General features: G+C 45.4%; 2 protein-coding genes across 2 annotated transcripts; both read left to right on the forward strand.

Moving 5' to 3' along the window:
* The first annotated feature begins 22 nt into the window (after positions 1-22).
* Positions 23-8,298, forward strand: LOC123189652 (mitochondrial proton/calcium exchanger protein). Its single transcript, XM_044602115.1, has 15 exons — positions 23-246; positions 913-1,554; positions 1,662-1,974; positions 2,068-2,214; positions 2,304-2,392; positions 2,460-2,552; positions 3,134-3,260; positions 3,495-3,559; positions 3,634-3,805; positions 4,479-4,664; positions 4,770-4,817; positions 4,901-5,047; positions 5,983-6,065; positions 7,477-7,592; positions 7,704-8,298. Exons 2-15 carry the CDS (start codon positions 974-976, stop codon positions 7,784-7,786), a joined length of 2,250 nt encoding a protein of 749 aa, XP_044458050.1. The 5' UTR covers positions 23-246; positions 913-973; the 3' UTR covers positions 7,787-8,298.
* A 6,674-nt stretch (positions 8,299-14,972) lies between these two features.
* LOC123189653 (fasciclin-like arabinogalactan protein 1) lies at positions 14,973-16,113 on the forward strand. Its single transcript, XM_044602116.1, has one exon. It carries the CDS (start codon positions 15,074-15,076, stop codon positions 15,878-15,880), a length of 807 nt encoding a protein of 268 aa, XP_044458051.1. The 5' UTR covers positions 14,973-15,073; the 3' UTR covers positions 15,881-16,113.
* The last annotated feature ends 7,633 nt before the right edge of the window (positions 16,114-23,746 follow it).

Here is a 23,746-nt window from a genome sequence, read left to right on the forward strand (position 1 = left end):
CACTGCCCCGGTGAGCGCCCGTCCTCCCCGTCCCTCCCACTCCCAGTCCCGTGGCTCTCGGCGCGGCCCGTTTGACCGCGCGCGCGGTGGTTTCTCCACCCTTTTCGGGGGCGTATCCGTAACCGCGGCTCGGGCGCATTTCGACTGGCGATTTGGCGGAAATGGATCGCCCGCCAGCTTGCTTGCCGGCAGGGTGTGCAGTGCAGTGCAGTGGCTCCGGTGCTTAAGTGATTGCGGAATTTACAGGTTTTGAATTTTTTATCCATCAGACATCAATGGGTGTGAGATGCGATTACTCTTCGGGCCTCGCCTGATATTTCGAATCCAGTGACTGGGTTTGATGGACATTATGACACCATATGAATAATAATGTCCCAAATCATAATAGTAATAAATAATGTGAATCAGATGACTCAATTAGCGTTAAGCAAATTCGTCTAGCTGTTGCAATTTGGGCCAAATTGTGAAGTTGTTGGCGATGTACATTTATAGACGCTCAGCAACGTTTTTGGACATCCCCAAAACAAGCCGCTGTCTGGATTTCCTCCCGTCCACTACTTGGAGATGTTTGCTGCCATTATGGATTGATACGCAGGGTGCATTGTTTGGGTTGTATTGTTTGTAAGCTAATTATGGCTGGCAATTCTTTTGGCAGTTCTACAATGCCGGTTCTGGACAAGTGTATATAACCAAGTCCTGAACAATGCTGGTATTTTCAGACATGGAATATCCTGTTTTCGTGTTTGTTTAGGAATTGTTGAACTCTCATAGCTGTTATGCAAAAACCGATAGACCATGAATGCTAGTACAATTTATGTTTTTGGCAAACTTTGTGTTATCTCTTTCTTTTTGCATGCGTATATATACTTCAGATGTGGCAACACCTATAACTAGATGTTTGCCATGTTTCAGGGTTCTACTCGGAGAAGCATGAACCGGGCATTCTTGTGAGAAAAGGAAGCAGCAATCAAGAATGGCTTCTAGGGCAATCATCAGGAGAAGGAAGTATATTCTTGAGCATACTAATGGGCCTCGCCTATTACATTCATGTAAGTTTACTTCCGGCCAAGGAACATTTGGATGTGATGTTGAGCACAACACTGTATCCCATGTGCCGCAGCAGAATTCGGGGGATTCTAGCCATGAGAAGCAGCAATTTACTTTAAGGAATAGATGCCTTTTGGGCCTTAGTAACGGGTTCCTGCGCCGCCCAGCCCTTGGTGTTCCTCTTGCCTCTTATGAATCCAAAACACATATTTCTGTATTCCCCTTGGGAGCCAGGTATTTCCGGCAGTCAGTCCGCGCAGCGTCAGAAACAGCTGGGCAGCCGAAATCTGGTATTAAGAATGGAAAGAGTGAGGACCAGAACCAACCAGAAAAGGAGGCGTCTCCAGAAGAGTGTGACCAGGCGGTGGAAGGCTTAAGCACTGCAAAGGCTAAAGCCAAAGCAATGGTGCAGGAAGTCCAAAAGACTGACCAATCGATCATACAGAAATTCTGGGCAACACTTCTGGGTATTGGTCCTGCTCTGCGTGTTATTGCTTCAATGGGCAGGTCTTTGTTACCTTCTTTGAATTGAAGTATATCTGCTGCCTTGCTCATTTTCATGGATGGCTCTTTGCTTCGATGTTTTAATTTATATTTCGTTTTGTGGGTTTAAGAGCCGACTGGGCTGCGAAGTTGAAGCATTGGAAGGAAGAATTTGTTTCTACGCTGCAGCATTATTGGCTGGGCACTAAGCTACTGTGGGCAGATGTTAGCATTTCATCAAGATTGTTGGTGAAGCTTGCTGATGGAAAGAGCCTTACAAGGAGAGAGAGGCAACAGCTTACACGCACAACAGCAGACATGTTCAGGCTTGTACCGTTTGCTGTGTTCATCATCATTCCGTTCATGGAGCTCTTGCTGCCAGTGTTCCTGAAGTTGTTCCCAAACATGTTGCCATCCACTTTCCAGGACAAGATGAAAGAAGAGGTAATGACCTAGGTTCTGTACACTGTCCTGGCAGCAAAATTATTAAACCCAGACATACATGCTCAGGACTGCATTTCATTTTCCTACATACAGGAGGCATTAAAGAGGAAATTGAAAGCAAGGATGGAATATGCAAAATTCTTGCAAGATACAGCGAAGGAAATGGCAAAAGAAGTGCAAACATCACGTAGTGGGGATATGAAACAGACAGCTGAAGACCTGGATAAATTTTTGGACAAGGTATTTGCTCAATTTATCGTGTCATCTCGCAAGCATAGATAAAGAGGTGTGCCATATTAATGGTTTTTGGTGATGTACTCTGCAACCAGGTCAGGAAAGGTGGACATGTCCCCAATGAAGAAATTTTGAGCTTTGCAAAGTTGTTTAACGATGAGCTGACTTTGGATAACATTAACAGGTTGGTGTTTCATTGAATGTTTACTTAATCCTTGATTTTACCAGCTCACACTTACATTTTTCTGCAGATCACGGTTAGTAAACATGTGTAAATATATGGGAATTCAGCCTTTCGGTACAGACAACTACTTGAGATTCATGCTTCGAAAGAAGTTACGAGAGTATGTCCTTAAATCGCTTCTAAATGTTGTGATATCAGAGAAAAAAATGATACAGTGGATGATGTAGAACATATCTTGTATCCAAATCTGTTGTTCAATTTAAGAGTTGCATCTTCAGCATTTAAGCATGATTTTATACTGGACTAGTGGAAGGGGCGCCTTGGCGCAGTGGTAAAGCTGTTGCCTTGTGACCATGAGGTCATGGGTTTGAGTCCTGGAAACAGCATCTTGCAGAAATGTAGGGAAAGGCTGCGTACTATAGACCCAAAGTAGTCGGACCCTTCCCTGGACCCTGCGCAAGCGGGAGCTACGTGCACCGGGCTGCCCTTTTTTTTCATACTGGACTAGAGCTATTTTTGTTGGGGAGGAGTGTGCATGCGGTAAACCTGTGGTTTTTGGCCTTGTCCGCCGGTGTAGTCTTTCATACTCTTTATTTAATGAAATGACAGCTCGCCTACCTGATTTTTGAAAAAAAAACATAGAAAACTGGATGTTTTATTTTTTATAGTTTGCTCATCCACTGTGCCAATTTAGATTTTTGGTATTCAACCATAATATAATGTTTATGTGTTTATGCACAGCATTATGAATGATGATAAGATGATTGAGGCTGAGGGTGTGGAGTCTCTTTCTGAGGAGGAGCTCCAACACGCTTGTCGCGAACGTGGCCACCTTGATTTATTGTCAACAGAGGAGATGCGCCATCAGGTTTGTTTGTTTGGAAACTGCTGATGAGTCATCCATGGTGTTGCCTAGGTCATGGCATTAAAATGCACATCAGGTGCCTATTATTGGGGATTTATATGTTATTGTATTGCCACTCTATTAGTGAATGTTTTGCCACCCGCACCATATATCCTGCTATTTTTTTCAGTTTTTGCTAATTATAGTTGCCTAGTACCAATTTTGGCCAAGAATTTGAATATTTCCTTCTACGTTCAGCTCAAAGACTGGTTGGATTTATCACTCAATCAGTCTGTGCCATCATCTCTTCTGATTCTATCAAGGTAATTTTGGTGATAATTGTCCTGTTGACTGGATGCTTATCTTCAAATTTTAACCTGTGCTAAAAAAATGTCAGAGCTTTTACTGTATCTGGGAAAATGAAACCTGAGGAGGCTGTTGTAGCAACGTTATCTTCTCTGCCAGATGAAGTTGTGGGTACAGTTGGAACAGCATTGCCTTCTGAAGATTCTGTTTCTGAAAGGAAGAGAAAATTGGAATTCCTAGAGATGCAGGAGGAACTTATCAAGGTACACTAATGTGCTATAAACATGTATTCCTGGCTGTCTTCTGTGTAGGCTTGCCAGACACAGATCTCCCCTTATTTTCACATTCTTGGTTGTATCACCAAAGCTTGCCCCATTCTTAGTTTGGAACCTCATTCAAGGTTATAAATATGTTGAACTAGTTTAGGATGATAATCCATAGCTTTATAGTATTTAATTGTTTTTCTCAGACTATTTGCTTTTGAAATATATAAATGTGATATCGCTTGTACAAAGATCATATTTTTCTGTCCTGGTTTATGTTTCACTTAGATTTACTGAACTTAAAAGATTGGTAAATTATTGCTTTTTTAAAACTTAGAGTAGGAAAGTTCTATTGAAAGAACATGAAATAAAAAATACCACCACAATAAGATCCCATCTTACACAAACTCATTTTTGTATTCTTTAGTAGTGCAATAGAAATCAGTTCTTCATGTAATTACTTTGTTGATTTGAAGATGCAGTTTTTCTAGCTGGCTTTCTATTTCCTTGGTAACCCCAATTCTAATATGTTTTGCCTATGCTGCTTTGTAAACAACCTGGATGGAGAAACAATGGTTTTCTATATGTTTTTCTCAGTTCTACTGTTTTATGTTTCAACTAAGCGGCAATGATTATTAATGCATGTGTTCTTCACAACAAATGATATACCCAGGAGGAAGAGAAAGAAGAAAAGGCAAAGCTAGACGAACAAGAGGCTACTAAGGAAGATTTGGCTTTGAAGGAAATGACTGAGCCTACTGCTAGGGAAGGAGAGGAACTAAAGAAATCAAAAGAACATGAGAAGAATGACCACCTTGGTGACATCAGTCAAGCATTGGCTGTGCTCGCATCTGCTTCTGTACGACTCTACTTATTTTCGTGTTAATACTTGTTACGTGCATTTCAACAAAAAACTTACATAAATGCTCTGCTGCACCTGTTTAATTTTTTTCTTTCATTGCAGTCTGTTACCAAAGAGCGAGAAGAGTTTCTGAGCCTTGTAAATAAAGAGGTATGAGTTGGAGATATACTACCCTTTTATGAGCTACCAGTTTGCATTATGTAATATTGAAAACCCTATTTGGTGGAATTCAGATAGAACTATATAACACCATGCTGGAAAAGGAGGGCACAGTGGATGAAGAAGAGGCTAGGAGAGCATATAGGGTGGCCAGGGAGGAATCAGATCATGCTGCAGAATTAGTTGCAGGAGAAAAAGTTTCTTCAGCATTAATAGAGAAGGTAAGGAAAAAATTTCCGTGTCTAAAGTTCAACTAGAACTTCAACTCAGAAGCATCCCTTATTTGAAGTTCAATATAGTGCATGTAGCAGCTCAAACAGATATACATGAACTGTTGACTGGCTTACAGGATGTTATAACTTATAAGTGACAATTTGTGCTCAGCTAGTAATGAGCTTTGGTGATCTTTCGCTTGCAGGTTATAATAGTTGGATAGTTCATTACATCCAGACCTTAAGAAGTTTGTTCCAATTTCCAAGACTAATCATATGGTCTTCTTGCTGTCGGCAAGTAGCTATTGGAAATCACTAAAATATGACCAGAAAACCTAAGCCTAGAAAAGAAGCTAACATTTTTTTCTGAGAAGATGCAAATGTTTGCTTATCCAACAAAGCACTAAGTGTCAAAAACGCTCTTATATTATGGGACGGAGGGAGTAGCAAATTTATTTACAAGCATATGAATAGGTGATTACAACCCCACACATGCCACGCCCTTTGCCCGCAAAAGCATCTCCGTGCGAATTAAAAGAGAAGCGAACATGGTTGGATTATTTTGTGCTTTGTTGGAGAAGAGATAAAATTACTTTAGATATACTAGTGATCACTAATTTCAACTTTCTTGTCTGCACATTCTGGCCTCGTCCCAAATGGCACAGAGGTATCATTTGAATTATCACAGGAACTGTTCTGAGTTCTGACCTAGTTTTGAAGCAATCTCTTGTGTTGTTGTACATAACTGAGTAGTAGAACGAAAGACAAGAAAACCAAACAAGGATGCAGAAACAAAACCCATGTGTTTCGGAGCTGTAATCACGTTATACTGGGTAGGTTTCTACCTGGAACCTATATTTTTCAGATCCGAGGTTTGTGCGTCTCCCCTTTCTCTTCGATAACGAAGGGACTACTGTTGACATTCTGTTTCGCTGCATTTTCAGGTTGATGCTATGCTTCAGAAATTAGAGAAAGAGATTGATGATGTTGATGCACGAATAGGCAACCGCTGGCAGGTGCTTGATAGGTAATTTTTTTTTCGAAAAGGAGGATATACCCTCGACCTCTGCATCTGGACGATGCATGCAACCATATTATTAATTATTCACAAGGACCTTACAAAGTAATACATCAGTATGCCTAAAGCCACCATCTTAGCAACACACCTGTCGCTACTCATATCCCCTTGACGAAGGGGTGCCAAATGTCCGAGCCTAATACCAAACAGACATCGCACCAAATTCTAACATCTAAAGCCGGATGCCCCAACCAAGCCACAATGCCGGGATTGGGTCACACACCGGTCTGGCGCACTCTCAGAGGCCGCCGCCACCACTAACCACCGATCCATCTCCAGAGCAGGTCGTGACGCACCAACCTTGCCAGGCTTGCCGTCGATGCCACCATGGCGTCAGACAACGCCACCATCCTGCGCGTGTCCATCCACGCGCGCCCATCGCCGAAACTCCGCAATGCCATGCCGCCACGATCTGTCGTCGGCCTTGCGGTAGATGTAACACCGCTGCTCCTCTTGCCACCTCCAGCCATCACTTGCTCCAAAACGATACCCTCAAGAGGGAAAGCGATCCAGAGAACGCCATCATCGTCCGATCCGGGAGACCCAGATCTAGGGTTTCCCCCGGAGCATCCCGAGCCTGATGACACAAACTGCAACGACGATGCCTCGACAAGGAAACGACATCAAAGACGCCGCCATCGTCCGCCATGACCATAGTCGGCGCGACTTTCATCGGCACTTGCGCCACCGGGCGTGAGCCGTCGGCGTCGCTGGTCCCTTCAACCGCAGCAAACTCCAAAACGATGCCCTGAAGAGGGGCTACTACGCAAAAGCACTGCCATCGCTCGATCCCAAGGAGATCTAGGGTTTCCCCCGGAGTTGCCCGCGCTGTCAAGGGACCAAACAAGGATGGAATCCGCAGATCCACCCAGCTGCCAACGTGTCGCACCCGCCACCGCGCCGACCGCGACCTGGAGACCAAGCCCACACCTGGGCCCAGATCCGGCCGCGCCGCCGCCATCCCTGACGATCGCGACGCCCCAGACCTTGAAGCCGTCTGCCGTGGAGGTATGGGATCGCCGGAGCGCCGCCACCCCCCGCCGTGACGCCAGGCCGCACGCCACGCTCCGGCCTGGGGGCGCCGGCCCGCGCCAGCCCCTCACGAGCGGGAGGGCCCCGAGTCCTCGGGCGGCGGCGAGGGAGGAGGAGGAGAAGGGGAGGCCGGGTGACGGGATTTGGGAGCCTCCTGGCCGCCACACAGGGGCGACTCGGGAGGAGAAAAACTATGCATGGTCATATTTTTCGGTTATAAGCATAATTCGCTCATTTATATCGTATGCCAGTAACCAAGGAACTGGACTGCAAGGGGAATATGTTTGATATTTCCTTGCTGAACAATAATAAACTGATCTTGTTACAGGGACCGTGACGGCAAGGTGACTCCGGAAGAGGTAGAAGCAGCCGCAGGTTATCTCAAGGACACCATGGGGAAGGAAGGTGTCCAAGAGCTTATCAGCAACCTTTCCAAAGACAGAGGTTCAGCCCTGGCACACACACTTGCATCTACTGTACTAGCGTATCAGTATCACTGTCCATCTTCCTTGCTCCTCCTATATCTAAGATGTTATCTGCTCATGTGCCTTACAGAAGGGAACATCCTCGTGGAAGACATCAAGAAGATGGCGTCGCAAACGGAGGAAAACTGCGAGCAGAAAGAAACGGCGCGCTGATTGGTAGAAGAAGAAGAAGCATTCTCTATCGTATCTGTTTATAACTTTATATATACCGTCGGCTCATTCTTTTCCCAGTTTCAGTTCGTGGCAGCGCAAACGCGCGGGGCGGTCAGTATTTTTCTTGTGACCGTCTACAGTTGTAGTCCCCGGTGCCGCCAACCATTGGTAAGGTGTGAATGGCGACTGAAGTTTCAACCGGTCGCCGTTGAGATCCACTGATTGGCTGGATGGGGAAATAAATTCAGGCCTTTGATCCAAATGATCTGAATAAAGGTATCGATGTGCCTGGCTTAGTTTAGGCCTATTTGAATGAGCGCGTATGCAACCGGAGGCGATGTTGTCAGCCGATGTCAATGTGATGCAAGTGGGGAGAGTGTAATACAGTGGCTCGTGAACTTGCTCAGTTAGCTAGAGAAGAAATAAACCGGCTCTCCGTGGATTGTAATGATGTTACTGTTGTTTAATCAAATCAATAAAGCTCTTTTCGACGGCCTTGAAGTCATGTCTTAGACTGGTGCCCTCTTCTTAAGCTCTGGGTCTGCCACAGTTTGATGTCTTGAAGCTTGCCCAAGGGCCTGAGTTTTTTTTTTTGCGCAAAGGGCCTGAGATTAACTAACTGCATAGTTTGCCCAGATGGTGTGCGCAAGACTGTTCCGTAGAGTGTCAGCGTCTCGAGGAAAGGTAATTGTAATGTAAGTTATTTTCTGCGAGTTTCTGGTGTCTTTGATTGATGAATCATAAGGCACAAAGGATGGTCCCGTAGGGATCAGGTGGTACACTAGCCTTTCCCATGTTTCTGACCATTACTCCCTAGATATCCCTATCATCCTATGGATAAAAACTAAATTTCTTGTGAACACTACCTTCTCATGAAAACTCTGGAAATCAATTGTAGCAATTTTAACAACTTCTAAAGTATACATATATCAGGAGTAAACCGCTGAGTTCTTATGGTGGATAATTTCCGCCAGATTCTTGCCAAAGATGATTTAGCTAAGCATTCTCAGTAACATAAATTAAGAGTAAGGCCCCGTTCGGATCTCCGCTAGCTTCCCGAAATAGCTGGCTTCCCAGCTTCTCGCTGGCCTCCAGCTTCTCGCTGGAGCAGCGATTCGTTCGGTTGAACATCCTTCGCTTCTCACGTACGCATGGACTGGTAGCCCAGGAAATCAGGCTAAGGCCTGTTCAGCCAGGGTTTGGGCCAGGTCATATTGGCCCAGTTCGGTTGGGGAAGCAGGTTTGAGCGATTGAAACGGTACGTGAGATTCACTTCGGAAGGGCAGTGGCTTGTAATTTCGACCAACTCCTTGCTTCGATGTGTCGAGGGCCAGTTGTAGCGATCGAAACGGTACGGGAGCCTCACTTCGGAAGGGCATTCCCATGTAAATTTGATCAACTCCTACTTCTCTGTTTCGCGAAGCTGGGCTGGCGCTGCTCCTTGAATCCGAAAAAATTGCACTGCGTATTCCTCGTCTCCGCGGAGCCTGCTTCTTGGATCAGATCCGTTCGGCTGGCTTTTGGGAGCGATTTTAGGAAGCTGGCCTGTGGAAGACTTCCGAACGGAGCCTAAATTGCAAAAAACCACCACATTAGGGGACGCTAAAACAGAAAACCATCACCTTTCGTTTTTTTCCAAAAAACCACCACGTTTGCTCTGACAGTTTTCAAAAAACACTGGTTGCATGGTTTGGCGCGTCTGAGTGAAAAACTGACCGGTTGGACCCGCTGTCAGGCGCCACATGGACATGGGAGACGGCGCCCGTGACGCACGCCGTTAGAGGCGTCACACATGACCTAACGAGCCGGCCCGACCCAGCCTGACCCGTTCGTCCATTCGCCTCTCTCTCGCCTTCTTCTATGCCCGCGGCGCGTTTGCCACCGCCTCCGCCATCCATTTGTCGTCGCCGGCTGCCGCAGCGATGGTGTCCTGGAAGGACGGCGAAACTAGCGGCGAAGATTCTATGTCCCCCCTATTCAACTCGCACGCGGACGAGACCTACGTGAGTATCATTTCTCATTGACTTAGGGTTAGGGTTTTCTTCGATTTGAGCTTAGTTTTCACGGATTTGAGTTGGGATTTGAGCACTGTTGCAATATTGTAGATCCCACAGACCATTGTTGACCCGGAGTGGTGCGGTATTGTTGCCGGAGGACCGATGTGCTGTCACAACCTTCCTGTTCATAGGGCTGTTGTGTTCCAAGGAATCAACACTGGCCGTAGGTTTTATGGATGCGGTAATCAGGTTAGTGGCAGGTCCTCTCTTGTACATGTACATTACACAAATCCTTTTTTGATGCTTAGTGAACTGAATATAGGTTTATATGTCTGTTAACTGAATATAGTTGTGTACTTAGTTTTCTGAAGATGTCGTTTTATCAGCTGTTTTGAGGGGGAAATGTGTCAAGTTTAATCAATGCTTAACTGAATGTGTCTGGTTTTAAATGAGCTCAGTTAACTGAATATATGTAGCTATTAACTGCATGTATGTAGCTGTTTAACTGAATATATGTAGCTGTTAACTGAATATGGTGTTAACTGACTTCTCTGAATGTGGCTGTTAACTCTGGTTTTGTCTGAATTATTATAGGAAGGTGACAATTGTGGTCTGGTTCAATGGATTGACCCAGAATGGCCAGAACCCATGAAAAATGCACTTCGCAAACTTTGGGATATGTATGAGCAGAGTAGCAAAGAGAATGATACTAAAGAAAAGCTCATACTCAAGCTAGGAGAAGAGAAGAAGCTAATCCAAGAGAAGCACCACAACCACATCAAAGAAACAAGCAATTTTTTTGCTACAATTCACAAGAATGTGATGAGAGAGAATTATCAGAAGATTATGCAGGATGGTGATGTAGAGAATGTTGTAGTTCAAGCCCAGGAAGAGAAGGCTAAACTTGAGAAAGGCAATATTGAGCTTAGGACAACACTGCAAGTGATTAAGCAGAGTAATGATGAACTTGTTAGGAATTGGAAGCAACATGTAGCAGATGAAGGTGCTCAACAGATTGAACAGATGAAGAAGGAGAAGACGAAGCTAGAGTATACCATAGCTGATTTGCTTAAGGATGGGGAGGCAAACAAGATAAAGATGAGGAAAATCAAAGAAATCTGTGATGAGTGAGTAATTTGTTGGCATAATGTATGAGGCCAACAAGGTTGAATTAAATTTGGTTGGTTGTATTGTGTTGAACTATGTTGTTTCTGTTGAACTAAGTACTCTGTTTTCAGTAATGGAGTTAATCTAAATCTTATTAGTATGTTGTTTAATTGTAATGGATTATTATGTAAGATGTGAACACTAAGTTGTTTGTTGGATGTGATCGGTGTGGTCTAGTTTGATCTTGTTGATGAAATTTTATTTATAAATTATTGTTGTGATGGAATGAAATGATCAAATTTCAGTTGTCATGGAATGAAATGTTTAGGGTTAGCCTAAAGAGGTTGATGCCTTTCGTCGACGGTTGTCGAGAGGATAGGGTTAGCCTAAAGAGGTTCATGCCTTTCGTCGAAGGTTGTCGAGAGGATAGGGTTAGCCTAAAGAGGTTGGTGCCTTTCGTCGGCGGTTGTCGAGAGGATAGGGTTAGCCTAAAGAGGTTGGTGCCTTTCGTCGACGGTTGTCGAGAGGATAGGGTTAGCCTAAAAAGGTTGATGCCTTTCGTCGACGGTTGTCGAGAGGATAGGGTTAGCCTAAAGAGGTTGGTTCCTTTCGTCGACGGTTGTCGAGAGGATAGGGTTATCCTAAAGAGGTTGGTGCCTTTCGTCGACGATTGTCGAGAGGATAGGGTTAGCCTAAAGAGGTTGGTGCCTTTCGTCGATGGTTGTCGAGAGGATATGGTTATCCTAAAGAGGTTGGTGCCTTTCGTCGACGGTTGTCGAGAGGATATGGTTAGCCTAAAAAGGTTGATGCCTTTCGTCGACGGTTGTCGAGAGGGTAGAGTTAGCCTAAAGAGGTTGATGCCTTTCGTCAACGGTTGTCGAGAGGTTAGGGTTAGCCTAAAAAGGTTGGTGCCTTTCGACGGCGGTTGTCGAGAGGATAGGGTTAGCCTAAAAAGGTTGGTGCCTTTCGTCGACGGTTGTCGAGAGGATAGGGTTAGCCTAAAGAGGAACCAACCACTTTGTGAAGACCATAATCATTAAAAGAGCATAATCATTAGAAGAGCATAATCATCACAGCAACATCATTAAAAGATCATAATCATCACAACAAGTTTTGCCCAAAATACCATAGCTTGCCAACATGACAGCAAGATATCAACAAGAGCAAGTTCAACATGTCCAGTCTACCAAAGCTTGCCAACATGACAGCAAGATATCAAGTCTACCATAGCTTACCATAGCACAAGTTTTGCCCAAAATACAGAACATAACATGATTAACTTGCTACCACAGCACAAGTTTTGCCCAAAATACAGAACATATCAAGCCTAACTAATTGCCACTAGCATAGAAGTAGTCTCTGAACTTGCTTGGCTTCTTCCTAACCCTTGTGGAACCAGATGCACCACCAGCAGCAGGCCTTGGAGGAGCAAATGAAGAAGAACCAGCTCTTCTTGGAGCAGTGAAGGCAGTAGCAGTTCTTGGAGCAGATGAGGAAGCAGCAGTTGTTTGAGCAGATGAGGATGCAGCAGCTCTGGGAGCTGCAGCAGTTCTAGGAGCAGCATTAGCAGTTCTTGGAGCAGTAGCAGTTCTAGGAGGAGCAACAACAATTCTAGGAGCACCAGAAGCAGTTCTAGGAGCACCAGAAGCTGCAGTAGTTGCTCTTGCACCAGATGGAGGGGCAGTTCTTGCTTCCTAAAACATGTCAAGGATTTGCATTTTTTTTTCAGTACAATATTATAGACAAAACTAAACATGGCAAGCACAACAATTAATTATTATACCTTGTGCTTGTTCTTCCTAGCAGCAAGGGTTGGCTTCAATTGATCACCACAGTTTGTGTATCTATGCCCTTGCTTCCCACATTTGCTACAAGTGATGGTTCCAACTGCAAGTTCAGTTAGCATTACATTCAGTTAACACCATTCAGTGAACAACAAATTTAGATAACAGTCAAGGTTACATTCAGAGAAACAACAAAGTGAACAGAAGATTGCATTCAGTTCAGTTAGTTGAGCTCAGTTAACAGTAAATTCAGTTAACAGTCAATCCAGTTAACCACAATTAAGTTCATATTCAGTTAACAGTAAAAATCATTCAGAAATTCAATTAACACAACTGAGCTAAGTTAAAACTAAATTCAGTTATCCACAATTAAGCTCATATTCACTTCACAGTACATTCACTTCATCACAATTATTCTGTTCAACTGTTGAAAATGAGATTCAAACCCTAATTCCTAAATTAAGATTCATATAGAGGAAAGAGTATAGCTACAGTAGCAAATCACTCAAAGTGTTCAACTACACTAGCATAATCACTCAAATTGTTCAACTACACTGGCATAATCAAAAAGGGAATTTTGGAAACACTCACTCCACGCCGCTGAGGCCAGATGTGAAGTGGTGGCTCCGCCCTGGATTGGCCTTCCAAACCTGGGCCAGTTTGACGGCCGCACGTGCCTCAATGTCGTCGGACTTGAAGATGTTGCAATCCTCGCCGCGCTCATCTCCGCCGATGCCGGCGGACCGAGAGGCGCCAAACGTATCAGGGAGCGCCGTTGGAGAGTGAGGAAGGACGGGGCGGCCACCAACATCGACGATGGCGAGGTCGCGGTCGTCCCTACCGTCACCGGATGCGCCTCCGTCGGCAACGCCGCCGCCGCCACCGCCGGTCGCCATGCGGGAAGTGAGCTAGGACGACTAGATGCGATCTGGGGGAAATGGCTGGGTCGGGCCGGCTCGTTAGGTCATGTGCGACGCCATCTAACAGCGCGCGTCACGGGCGCCGTCTCCCCTGTCCACGTGGCACCTGACAGCGGGCCCAACCGGTCAGTTTTTCACTCAGACGCGTCAAACCGTGCGATCAGTGTTTTTTGAAAACTATAGCTCAAACGTGGTGGTTTTTTGAAGAAAAAAAACGAAAGGTGATGGTTTTCTGTTTTAGCGTCCCCTAATGTAGTGGTTTTTTGCAATTTACTCCATAAATTAACCTAACTTCCTAAAAACAACTGAACTAGTCTTGCTATAACAGAAACATACTGTTGACCATTATTCTACTACATGAGTCATAAAAATCTACAAGCTACACTATGCTGACGGTGGTTGATTAATTTCTGCTAGCTTTTGAACACGAGATCCTATAAATTGATAAGACGTTTCGATGGCATGGAAAATGGCACGCTTCTGGCTGATGTTCAAGTACATGGATAATACATGTTATGTAATCTATGATTAAATAGGTACTACAAAAACATACCAAGGTAAAAATTCTGAAGATCACCTTATATCGATGTGGTATACAAGGACTAGTATCAATCAATGCCACGTGAACGTACTGTTTCCTCAGTGATTGTATTTAAGAGCACCAGTAATTGATACCTCACAATGCTTACATATTTTTCACTCCACTCTCCAACCCAGTAAATATGTCAGCATTTTGAATTGTCGGTTTGTAAGTCCTGCACTTAGTACTAAACGAGTACCTGCAATGGTTATAACTTGAGGACCTCAAAATTTACTGCATATCTATCTAGGTTCACAAAATTAAACTTTCATTATACTCCCTTCGTCTTTGAAAGAAGAAAGAGTGTACTTTGAACTTTATTGAAAAGTCAAACTTTTTTATGTTAGACCGTATTTATTCAATAATAGACCAATATTTATGCCATCAAATTAGTAGCATTAGATTCATGATAAAATATATTTTTGTCATATACCTATTTGGTTTCACAAGCATTGATATATTTTTGCACAAACTCGATCAAACTTTGAGATAGTTTGATCCTTCAACAAAATTGAAAATATACTCTTTAAAGGACGGAGGGAGTAGGTTACCGATGGCAATTCCTTCTGACCATATTGCTGTTTAAGTAGAATTAAGGGGACATTAAATGGGCAAAGGAGTTGAAGAAATGGACAACAGGACCCGGGGACAAGAAAACAAGAGATCAAGCAACCGCCACAGTTTGCCAAAAAGGAAAAATGGTAACCACTACAAAATCACGATGTTTTAACCTGAATGGCAATCTCTGATATTGGTGGTAAACCCCAAGGGCAGGCCCTCACAAAGCCAGCTCACCTCGCACCCTATCACACTCGACACTCGTCAGTGGTCATAGTTCATCACTGCACAGCTCTCCCACTCGGCCACTCCACTGCCTCGCTCCCACGCCGACACTCGCCATGATGCGCCGCCTCCACCTCGCCGCCGCCGTCCTCGCCGTCTTCCTCCCCCTCGCCGTCTCCGCGGCCGGGGGCAAGGCAGCGGCAGCGGCAGCTAAGGCGCCCGTTGGCCCGCCGGCCCCGCCGAACATCACGGCGGCGATGGCCAAGGGCGGGTGCAAGGCGTTCGCGGCCCTGGTGGCGGCCTCGCCGGACGCGCACTCCACGTTCCAGTCGGCCGGGGACGGCGGCGTGACGGCCTTCTGCCCCAGCGACGACGCCGTGAGGTCCTTCATGCCCAGGTACAAGAACCTCAGCGCCGACGGCAAGGCGTCGCTGCTGCTGTTCCACGCCGTGCCCGTGTACTACGCGCCGCGGAGCCTCAAGTCCAACAACGGCGTCATGAACACGCTCGCCACCGACGGCTCCGCCAACAACTTCAACTTCACGGTGCAGAACGAGGGCGAGCAGGTGACCATCAAGACGGACGCCTCTGACCACGCCGCGCGGGTCAAGTCCACCGTCTACGACAAGGACCCCATCGCCATCTACGCCGTCGACACGGTGCTCGAGCCGGTGGAGCTCTTCGAGCCGGCGGACTCCCCGGCGCCGGCGCCGGCTCCCGCCCCTGTCGCGGACGCGCCCAAGGCCCCCAAGAAGCAGGCGCGCCACCGGCCTGTAGCGGACGCGCCCGGACCGGCCGCCGAGGACGCGTCGCCCGCCGACCAGAGGAAGAATTCTAAGAAGAGCGCGGCGTCCGCCGCCCCGTGTCTGCCATGGGCCGCAGTCCTGCCTGTCGCCGTGGCCGTGGCCGCCGCTCTGGCATAGCCGCTTAGTCCTTCGCGGTGGACCTCTGTACGGGAGGTGGTGGTGTGTCGGTGGATTGCGCTGCGTGTGTCCTTTGTGTCTGTCGGTCAGTGCGTGTGCTCGTGCAGTGAAATTTCTATCTTTACTCTTTCTTGCCACATTAATGTTGTTTAGTATAAAAATTTGGTGTGATAAAGCAGTTTGAATTTGAGTTAGACCTAAATATTGGAAACCGATGGTTTTGCATGTGTCAACTGGATCTCAGTAACTTTTGGACTGTTCTTTTGAGAATCCTTCTGGAGTGTTTTTTAGCATTTTTGGAGTGTTTGGATAGATCATGCTGTTCTATGAAGCCGGCCAGCTTCGATGCAGCGTGCGGCAGCCGTAGCCTGCAGTGTTTTCTTCCGCGGACCAGAGCGTGGGAAAAGTGCACGAACCGATTATTTTTTTACGAAATAATTCTTGCATTACTCAATCAAAGGTTACAATCACGCGTGACAATATCAAAAACACACTTTGACCATACCCAAGCTATAAAACAATTCGCCCTTGTCTACCAAAATTTGCCATTACAAGAGTTTTGATTACGAGAATTACTCTTATAAAGGATGCTGGAGTACCCGCCTAGTGTGAGTCTTCGCGGGCGAGAATGCCCTACACGACATATGTTTCGTGGTGGCATGCCGCCTCCGGGGGCGGACGGCGTACACCCGAGCGACTCGCCTCGGCGGTCCGTGACAGGAGGACCATAGGCACGATCGGGGCCACCATCATGCCGCAGTTTTGATCGCGCCCTCGTGTTGGCCCAGGCGGGACAGGGAGGCTGGACCGTGTTAGGGCATTTCCCGCCTTAGTGTGTTTTGGTGATGATGACAACTCACATTTGCGGACTAATCGTGTGCCAAGTTACTCAGGTGCACTTTGTTTGGTGCAAGACGGTTCGGCATTCCCTCCAGACGAAAAAGATCGAAGACGGTGTTTTCGACGTGTTTTATTTCTTTGGTCGTAGGAAACCCGTACTATTAAGAGGGAATCCGCATCGAAAGGTACTGGGTGAATCAATGCACGTACACATTCCTTTGCACCCACTATACACCCTTCCGTTTGAGGAGAGAGGCCCCCAATGTCTTTCTGTGAGAGTGATTTTTATTGCCCAGCGGTTGTACCGCTTGACTGGTTGTTCCGGCACAACCACCGTCCCTATGGGTGATATCCTAGGGTTTGTCGCCTCCAGGAGATTGTCAAGCGGTTGTACCGCTGCCTCCGGGCGGTTGTACCGCCAGGTCCTTGGCTGTTCCCTATATCTGGCGCTCGGCTATTGTTCCGACGCAGCACCGCTCAACTACCAAATTCCGTTCTATAGTGGAGCAGTTGTTGGGCGGTGGTGGCCCAGTAGTTCCCGAACGGTTTTTATGAACCAGTACAACCGGTGTCCAGTGGCGGTTGTACCACCCTAGACTTAGCCACCCCATAAACCATGGTCAGGCGGTTGCACCACCCCAACCACCGTTGTGGGGGTGATGCCCTTCGGTGATGAGGTGGTTATTGGGCAGTAGTGGACCGGTTGTTCTCGGGTGACTCCGAACAACCGGTACTACCGGGGCGACCAGCGGTTGTTCCGCTTGGCACATTTCTGCAGTGTACCCCGTGATTCCCGGTTGTACCGATGACTCAGGCAGTTGTACCGCTGCAATATAAAAATTGTTGCAACGGTTCGATTTGGGGGAACCTATATAAGGGGGTGTTTCTCCCCCCTTCCTTTTTACCTCTTGTCTCTCTCTCTCCTTCATTGATGCCCTTCAAGCTTTCTTGCCCGATCTCTCTCTAGCCACTGAAACTTGTTGATTTGCTAGGGATTGAAAAAGAAGACCTCAAGATAGCAAATAATACAGTGGGTGAACAAATTACCGTCGAGCAATTGATAGAAGAGCGCAAAGTTATGACGATATCTAAGGCAATGATTATGAAATATAGGCATCACGTCCGTGTCAAGTAGACCGAAACGATTCTGCATCTACTACTATTACTCCACACATCGACCGCCTCCTGCCTGCATCTAGAGTATTAAGTTCATGAAGAACAGAGTAACGCATTAAGTAAGATGACATGATGTAGAGGAATAAACTCAAGCAATATGATGTAAAGCCCCATCTTTTTATCCTCGATGGCAACAATACAATACGTGTCTTGCTGCCCCCTACTGTCACTGTGAAAGGACACCGCAAGATTAAACCCAAAGTTGAGCACTTCTCCCATTGCAAGAAAAATCAATCTAGTTGGCCAAACCAAACCGATAGTTCGAAGAGAATTACAAAGATACCAAATCATGCATAAAAAAATTCAGAGAAGATTCAAATAATATTCATAGATAAGCTCATCATAAATCCATAATTCATCGGATCTCCACAAACACACCGCAAAAGAAGATTACATCGGATAGATCTCCAAGAACATCAAGGAGAACATGGTATTGAGAATCAAAGAGAGACAAGAAGCCATCTAGCTACTAGCTATGGACCCGTAGGTCTGAGGTAAACTATCCACGCTTCATCGAAAGGGCAATAGAGTTGATGTAGAAGCCCTCCGTGATCGAATCCCCCTCCGGCAGGATGCCGGAAAAGGCCCCTAGATGGGATCTCACGAGAACAGAAGGTTGCGGCAGTGGAAAAGTGTTTTCATGGATGCTTCTGGTGGTTTGGGAATATATGTGAATATATAGGAGGAAGATCTAGGTCAGGGGTCATCGAGGGGCCCACAAGGTAGGGGGCGCGTCCTACCCCCTGGGCGCGCCCTCCACCCTTGTGGCTGCCTTGTCGCTCTTCTGACTTGCACTCCAAGTCTCTTGGGTGTCTTCTGGTCCAAGAAAAATCATCGTGAAGGTTTTATTCCGTTTGGACTCCGTTTGGTATTCCTTTTCAGCGGAACTCAAAAACAAGGAAAAAAACAGAAACTGGCACTGGGCTCTAGGTTAATAGTTTAGTCCCAAAAATAATATAAAATAGCATATTAATGCATATAAAACATCCAAAACAGATAATATAATAGCATGGAACAATAAAAAATTATACGTTGGAGACGTATCAGTGCCCTCAAGAATGCTTTGCTTCTTATAAGAGACCGTTTTGACCTGTCCTTTGCCACAAAAGGATTGGGCTACCTTGCTGCACTTTATTTACCATTACTGTTACTTGTCCGTTACAAGTTGTCTTGCTATCAAACAACCTGTTACCGACTATTTCAGTGCTTGCAAAAAATACCTTGCTTAAAACCACTTGTCATTTCCTTCCGCCCATCACTGGGTTCGACACTCTTACTTATTGAAAGGACTACGATTGATCCCTTATACTTGTGGGTCATCACGCTCCGTCCCAAAAGTCCTCTCCTTATTTTGTCTAGGTCAGAAGACCTTATGTACCAGAAGATGAGCATCAGAGGTGGGCCGAGGAGCCCACTACCCACCAGGGCACGTGATAACCCACAAGTATAGGGGATCGCAACAATTTTTGAGGGTAGATTATTCAACCCAAATTTATTGATTCGACACAAGGGTAGCCAAAGAATATTCTCACGTGTTAACAGTTGAGTTGTCAATTCAACCGCACCTGAAAGACTTAATATCTGCACCAAAGTATTTAGTAGCAAAGTAATTATGGAAGCAGCGGTAACGGTGGCAAAAGTAATAGTATTGGTTTTGTAGTGATTGTAACAGTGGCAATGAAAAAGTAACTAAGCAAAGATCAATATGTGAAAAGCTCGTAGGCAATGGATCAGTGATGGATAATTATGTCGGATGCGATTCCTCATGCAACAGTTATAACATAGGGTGACACAGAACTAGCTCCAGTTCATCAATGCAATGTAGGCATGTATTCGGAATATAGTCATATGTGCTTATGGAAAAGAACTTGCATGACATCTTTTGTCCTACCCTCCCATGGTAGCGGAGTCCTATTGGAAACTAAGGGATATTAAGGCCTCCTTTTAATAGAGTACGGAACAAAGCATTAACACTTAGTGAATACATGAACTCCCCAAACTACGGTCATCACCGGGAGTGGTCCCGATTATTGTCACTTCGGGGTTACCGGATGATAACACATAGTAGGTGACTATTGACTTGCAAAGTAGGATCAAGAACTCACATATATTCATGAAAACATAATAGGTTCAGATCTGAAATCATGGCACTCGGGCCCTAGTGACAAGCATTAAGCATAGCAAAGTCATAGCAACATCAATCTTAGAACATAATGGATACTAGGGATCAAACCCTAACAAAACTAACTCGATTATATGATAAATCTCATCCAACCCATCACCGTCCAGCAAGCCTATGATGGAATTACTCACGCACGGCGGTGAGCATCATGAAATTGGTGATGGAGGAAGGTTGATGATGACGATGGCGACGGATTCCCCTCTCCGGAGCCTCGAACGGACTCCAGATTAGCCCTCCCGAGAGAGATTAGGGCTTGGCGGTGGCTCCATATCGTAAAACGCAATGATTCCTTCTCCCTGATTTTTTTTCTCCCCGAACGTGAATATATAGAGTTGGAGTTGACGTCGGTGGAGCCTCAGGGGGGCCACGAGGCAGGGGGCGCGCCCTGCACCCTCGTGGACAGGGTGTGGGCCCCCTGGTGTTGGTTCTTTCGCCAATATTTTTTATTTATTCCAGAATGTGTCTCCGTTGATTTTCAGGTCATTCCGAGAACTTTTATTTCTGCACAAAAATAACACCATGGCAATTCTGCTGAAAACTGCGTTAGTCCGGGTTAGTTTCATTCAAATCATGCAAGTTAGAGTCCAAAACAAGGTCAAAAGTGTTTGGAAAAGTAGATACGATGGAGACGTATCAACTCCCCCAAGCTTAAACCTTTGCTTGTCCTCAAGCAATTCAGTTGACAAACTGAAAGTGATAAATAAAAACTTTTACAAACTCCGTTTGATCTTGTTGTTCTAAATATGTAAAGCCAGCATTCAAGTTTTCAGCAAAGATTATGAACCAACCATATTTGCAATAACATTTAGGTCTCATGTTTACTCATATCAATGGCATAATCAACTAGCGAGCAATGATAACAAATCTCGGATGACAACACTTTCTCAAAACAATCATACTATTATATAACAAGATGGTATCTCGCTAGCCCTTTTTAAGAACGAAAAACATAAATGCAGAGCACCTCTGAAGCTCAAGGACTGACTAAAAATTGTAATTCATGGTAAAAGAGATACAGTCACAGTCATACTCAATGTAAATTAATGGTAATGGATGCACATGACAGCGGTGCTCTCCAACTGGTGCGTTTTAATAAGAGGATGATGACTCAACATAAAAGTAAATAGATATGCCCTTCAGAGGGAAGAAGAGATTTGTAGAGGTGCCAGAGCTCAAGTTTTGAAATAGAGATGAATAATATTTTGAGTGGTATACTTTCATTGTCAACATAACAACCAAGAGATCTCGATATCTTCCATGCTACATACATTATAGGCGGTTCCCAAACAGAATGGTAAAGTTTATACTCCCCCGCCACCAACAAACATCAATCCATGGCTTGTCCGAAACAACGGGTGCCTCCAACTAACAACAATCCTGGGGGAGTTTTGTTTGCAATTATTTTAATTTAAGCATGGGACTGGGCATCCCGGTTACCAGCCATTTTCTCGTGAATGATGAGCGGAGTCCACTCATCTTGAGAATAACCCACCTAGCATGGAATATATAGACAGCCCTAGTTGATACATGAGCTATTCGAGCATACAAAACAGAATTTCATTTGAAGGTTTAGAGTTTGGCACACACAAATTTACTTGGAACGGCAGGTAGATACCGCTTATAGGAAGGTATGGTGGACTCATATGGAATAACTTTGGGGTTTATGGAAGTGGATGCACAATCAGTATTCCCGCTTAGTACAAGTGAAGGCTAGAAAAAGATTGGGAAGCGACCAACTAGAGAGCGACAACAGTCATGAACATGCATTGAAATTAATCAACACTAAGTGCAAGCATGAGTAGGATATAATTCACCATGAACATAAATATCATGGAGGCTATGTTGATTTTGTTTCAACTACATGCGTGAACATGTGCCAAGTCAAGCCACTCGAATCATTCAAAGGAGGATACCACCATATCATACCACATCACAACCATTTTAATAGCATGTTGGCACACAAGGTAAACCATTATAAACTCCTAGCTAATTAAGCATGGCATGAGCAACTATAATCTCTAATTGTCATTGCAAACATGTTTCATTCATAATAGGCTGAATCAGGAACGATGAACTAATCATATTTACAAAAACAAGATAGGTCGAGTTCATACCAGCTTCTCTCATCTCAATCAGTCCGTCATATATCGTCATTATTGCCTTTCACTTGCACGACCAGACGGTGTGGATAATAATAATAGTGCACGTGCATTGGACTAAGCTGGAATCTGCAAGCATTTGATACAAGGGAGAAGACAAGGTAATATGGGCTCTTGGTTAGCTCAACAATAATGCATATGAGAGCCACTCAACATTTTCATCATGGTCTTCTCCTCTCGACCCCCAAAGAAAAGAAATAAAACTATTTACATGGGAAAGCCCCCAACGAGCAAAAGAAGAACGAGAAATCTTTTTGGGTTTTCTTTTAATTACTACTACTACAAGCATGGAAAGTAAACTAGCTAAAAGTTACAACTAATTTTTTTTGTATTTTATTAAGGTTTTTCAAACACACAAGTGTTGGGGAACGTAGTAATTTCAAAAAAAATCCTATGTACACGCAAGATCATGGTGATGCATAGCAACGAGAGGGGAGAGTGTCGTCCACATACCCTCGTAGACCGTTAAGCGGAAGCGTTATGACAACGCGGTTGATGTAGTCGTACGTCTTCACGATCGACCGATCCTTAGTACCGAACATACGGCACCTCCGCGTTCAGCACACGTTCAGCTCGGTGACGTCCCGCGAACTCACGATCCAGTAGAGCTCGGGGAAGAGTTTCGTCAGCACAACAGCGTGGTGACGATGTTGATGAAGCTACCATTGAAGGGCTTCGCCTAAGCATCGCTACAGTATGACCAAGGTGGATTATGGTGGAGGGGGGCACCGCACATGGCTGGGAGAGATCAATGATCAACTTGTGTGTCTAGAGGTGCCCACTGCCCCCGTATATAAAGGAGCAAGGGGGGCCGGCCGGCTGAGGGAGTCCTGGATTAGGGGGTCTCCGACAGCCGGACTATCTCCATTGGCCGGACTGTTAGACTATGAAGATACAAGATTGAAGACTTCGTCTCGTGTCCGGATGGGACTCTACTTGGCATGGAAGGCAAGCTAGGCAATACGTATATGGATATCTCCTCCTTTGTAACCGACCTTGTGTAACCCTAACCCTCTCTGGTGTCTATATAAACCGGAGGGTTTTAGTCCGTAGGATATACAATCATACCATAGGCTAGCTTCTAGGGTTTAGCCTCTCTGATCTCGTGGTAGATCTACTCTTGTAACACCCATATCTTCAATATTAATCAAGCAGGACATAGGGTTTTACCTCCATCAAGAGGGCCTGAACCTGGGTAAAACTTCGTGTCCCTTGCCTCCTGTTACCATCCGGCCTAGACGCACAGTTCGGGACCCCCTACCCGAGATCCGCCGGTTTTGACACCGACATTGGTGCTTTCATTGAGAGTTCCTCTGTGTCGTCGCCGTTAGGCTTGATGGCTCCTACTATCATCGATAGAGATGCGGTCCAGGGTGAGACTTTTCTCCCCGGACAGATCTTCATATTCGGCGGCTTTGCACTGCGGGCTAATTCGCTTGGCCATCTGGAGCAGATTGAAAGCTACGCCCCTGGCCATCAGGTCAGATTTGGAAGTTTGAATTACACGAC

This window comes from Triticum aestivum, chromosome 2A (genome assembly GCF_018294505.1).
Source record: "Triticum aestivum cultivar Chinese Spring chromosome 2A, IWGSC CS RefSeq v2.1, whole genome shotgun sequence".
Lineage (NCBI taxonomy): Eukaryota > Viridiplantae > Streptophyta > Magnoliopsida > Poales > Poaceae > Triticum > Triticum aestivum.

Excerpts from the sequence above, each read along its gene's own strand:
- LOC123189652 (XM_044602115.1), top strand. The coding sequence starts at position 974 with ATGGCTTCTAGGGCAATCATCAGGAGAAGGAAGTATATTCTTGAGCAT. Across the intron at positions 2,215-2,303 it reads TGGATAAATTTTTGGACAAG|GTCAGGAAAGGTGGACATGT; the intron begins GTATTTGCTCAA and ends CTCTGCAACCAG. Across the intron at positions 2,553-3,133 it reads CTTCGAAAGAAGTTACGAGA|CATTATGAATGATGATAAGA; the intron begins GTATGTCCTTAA and ends GTTTATGCACAG.
- LOC123189653 (XM_044602116.1), top strand. The coding sequence starts at position 15,074 with ATGATGCGCCGCCTCCACCTCGCCGCCGCCGTCCTCGCCGTCTTCCTC.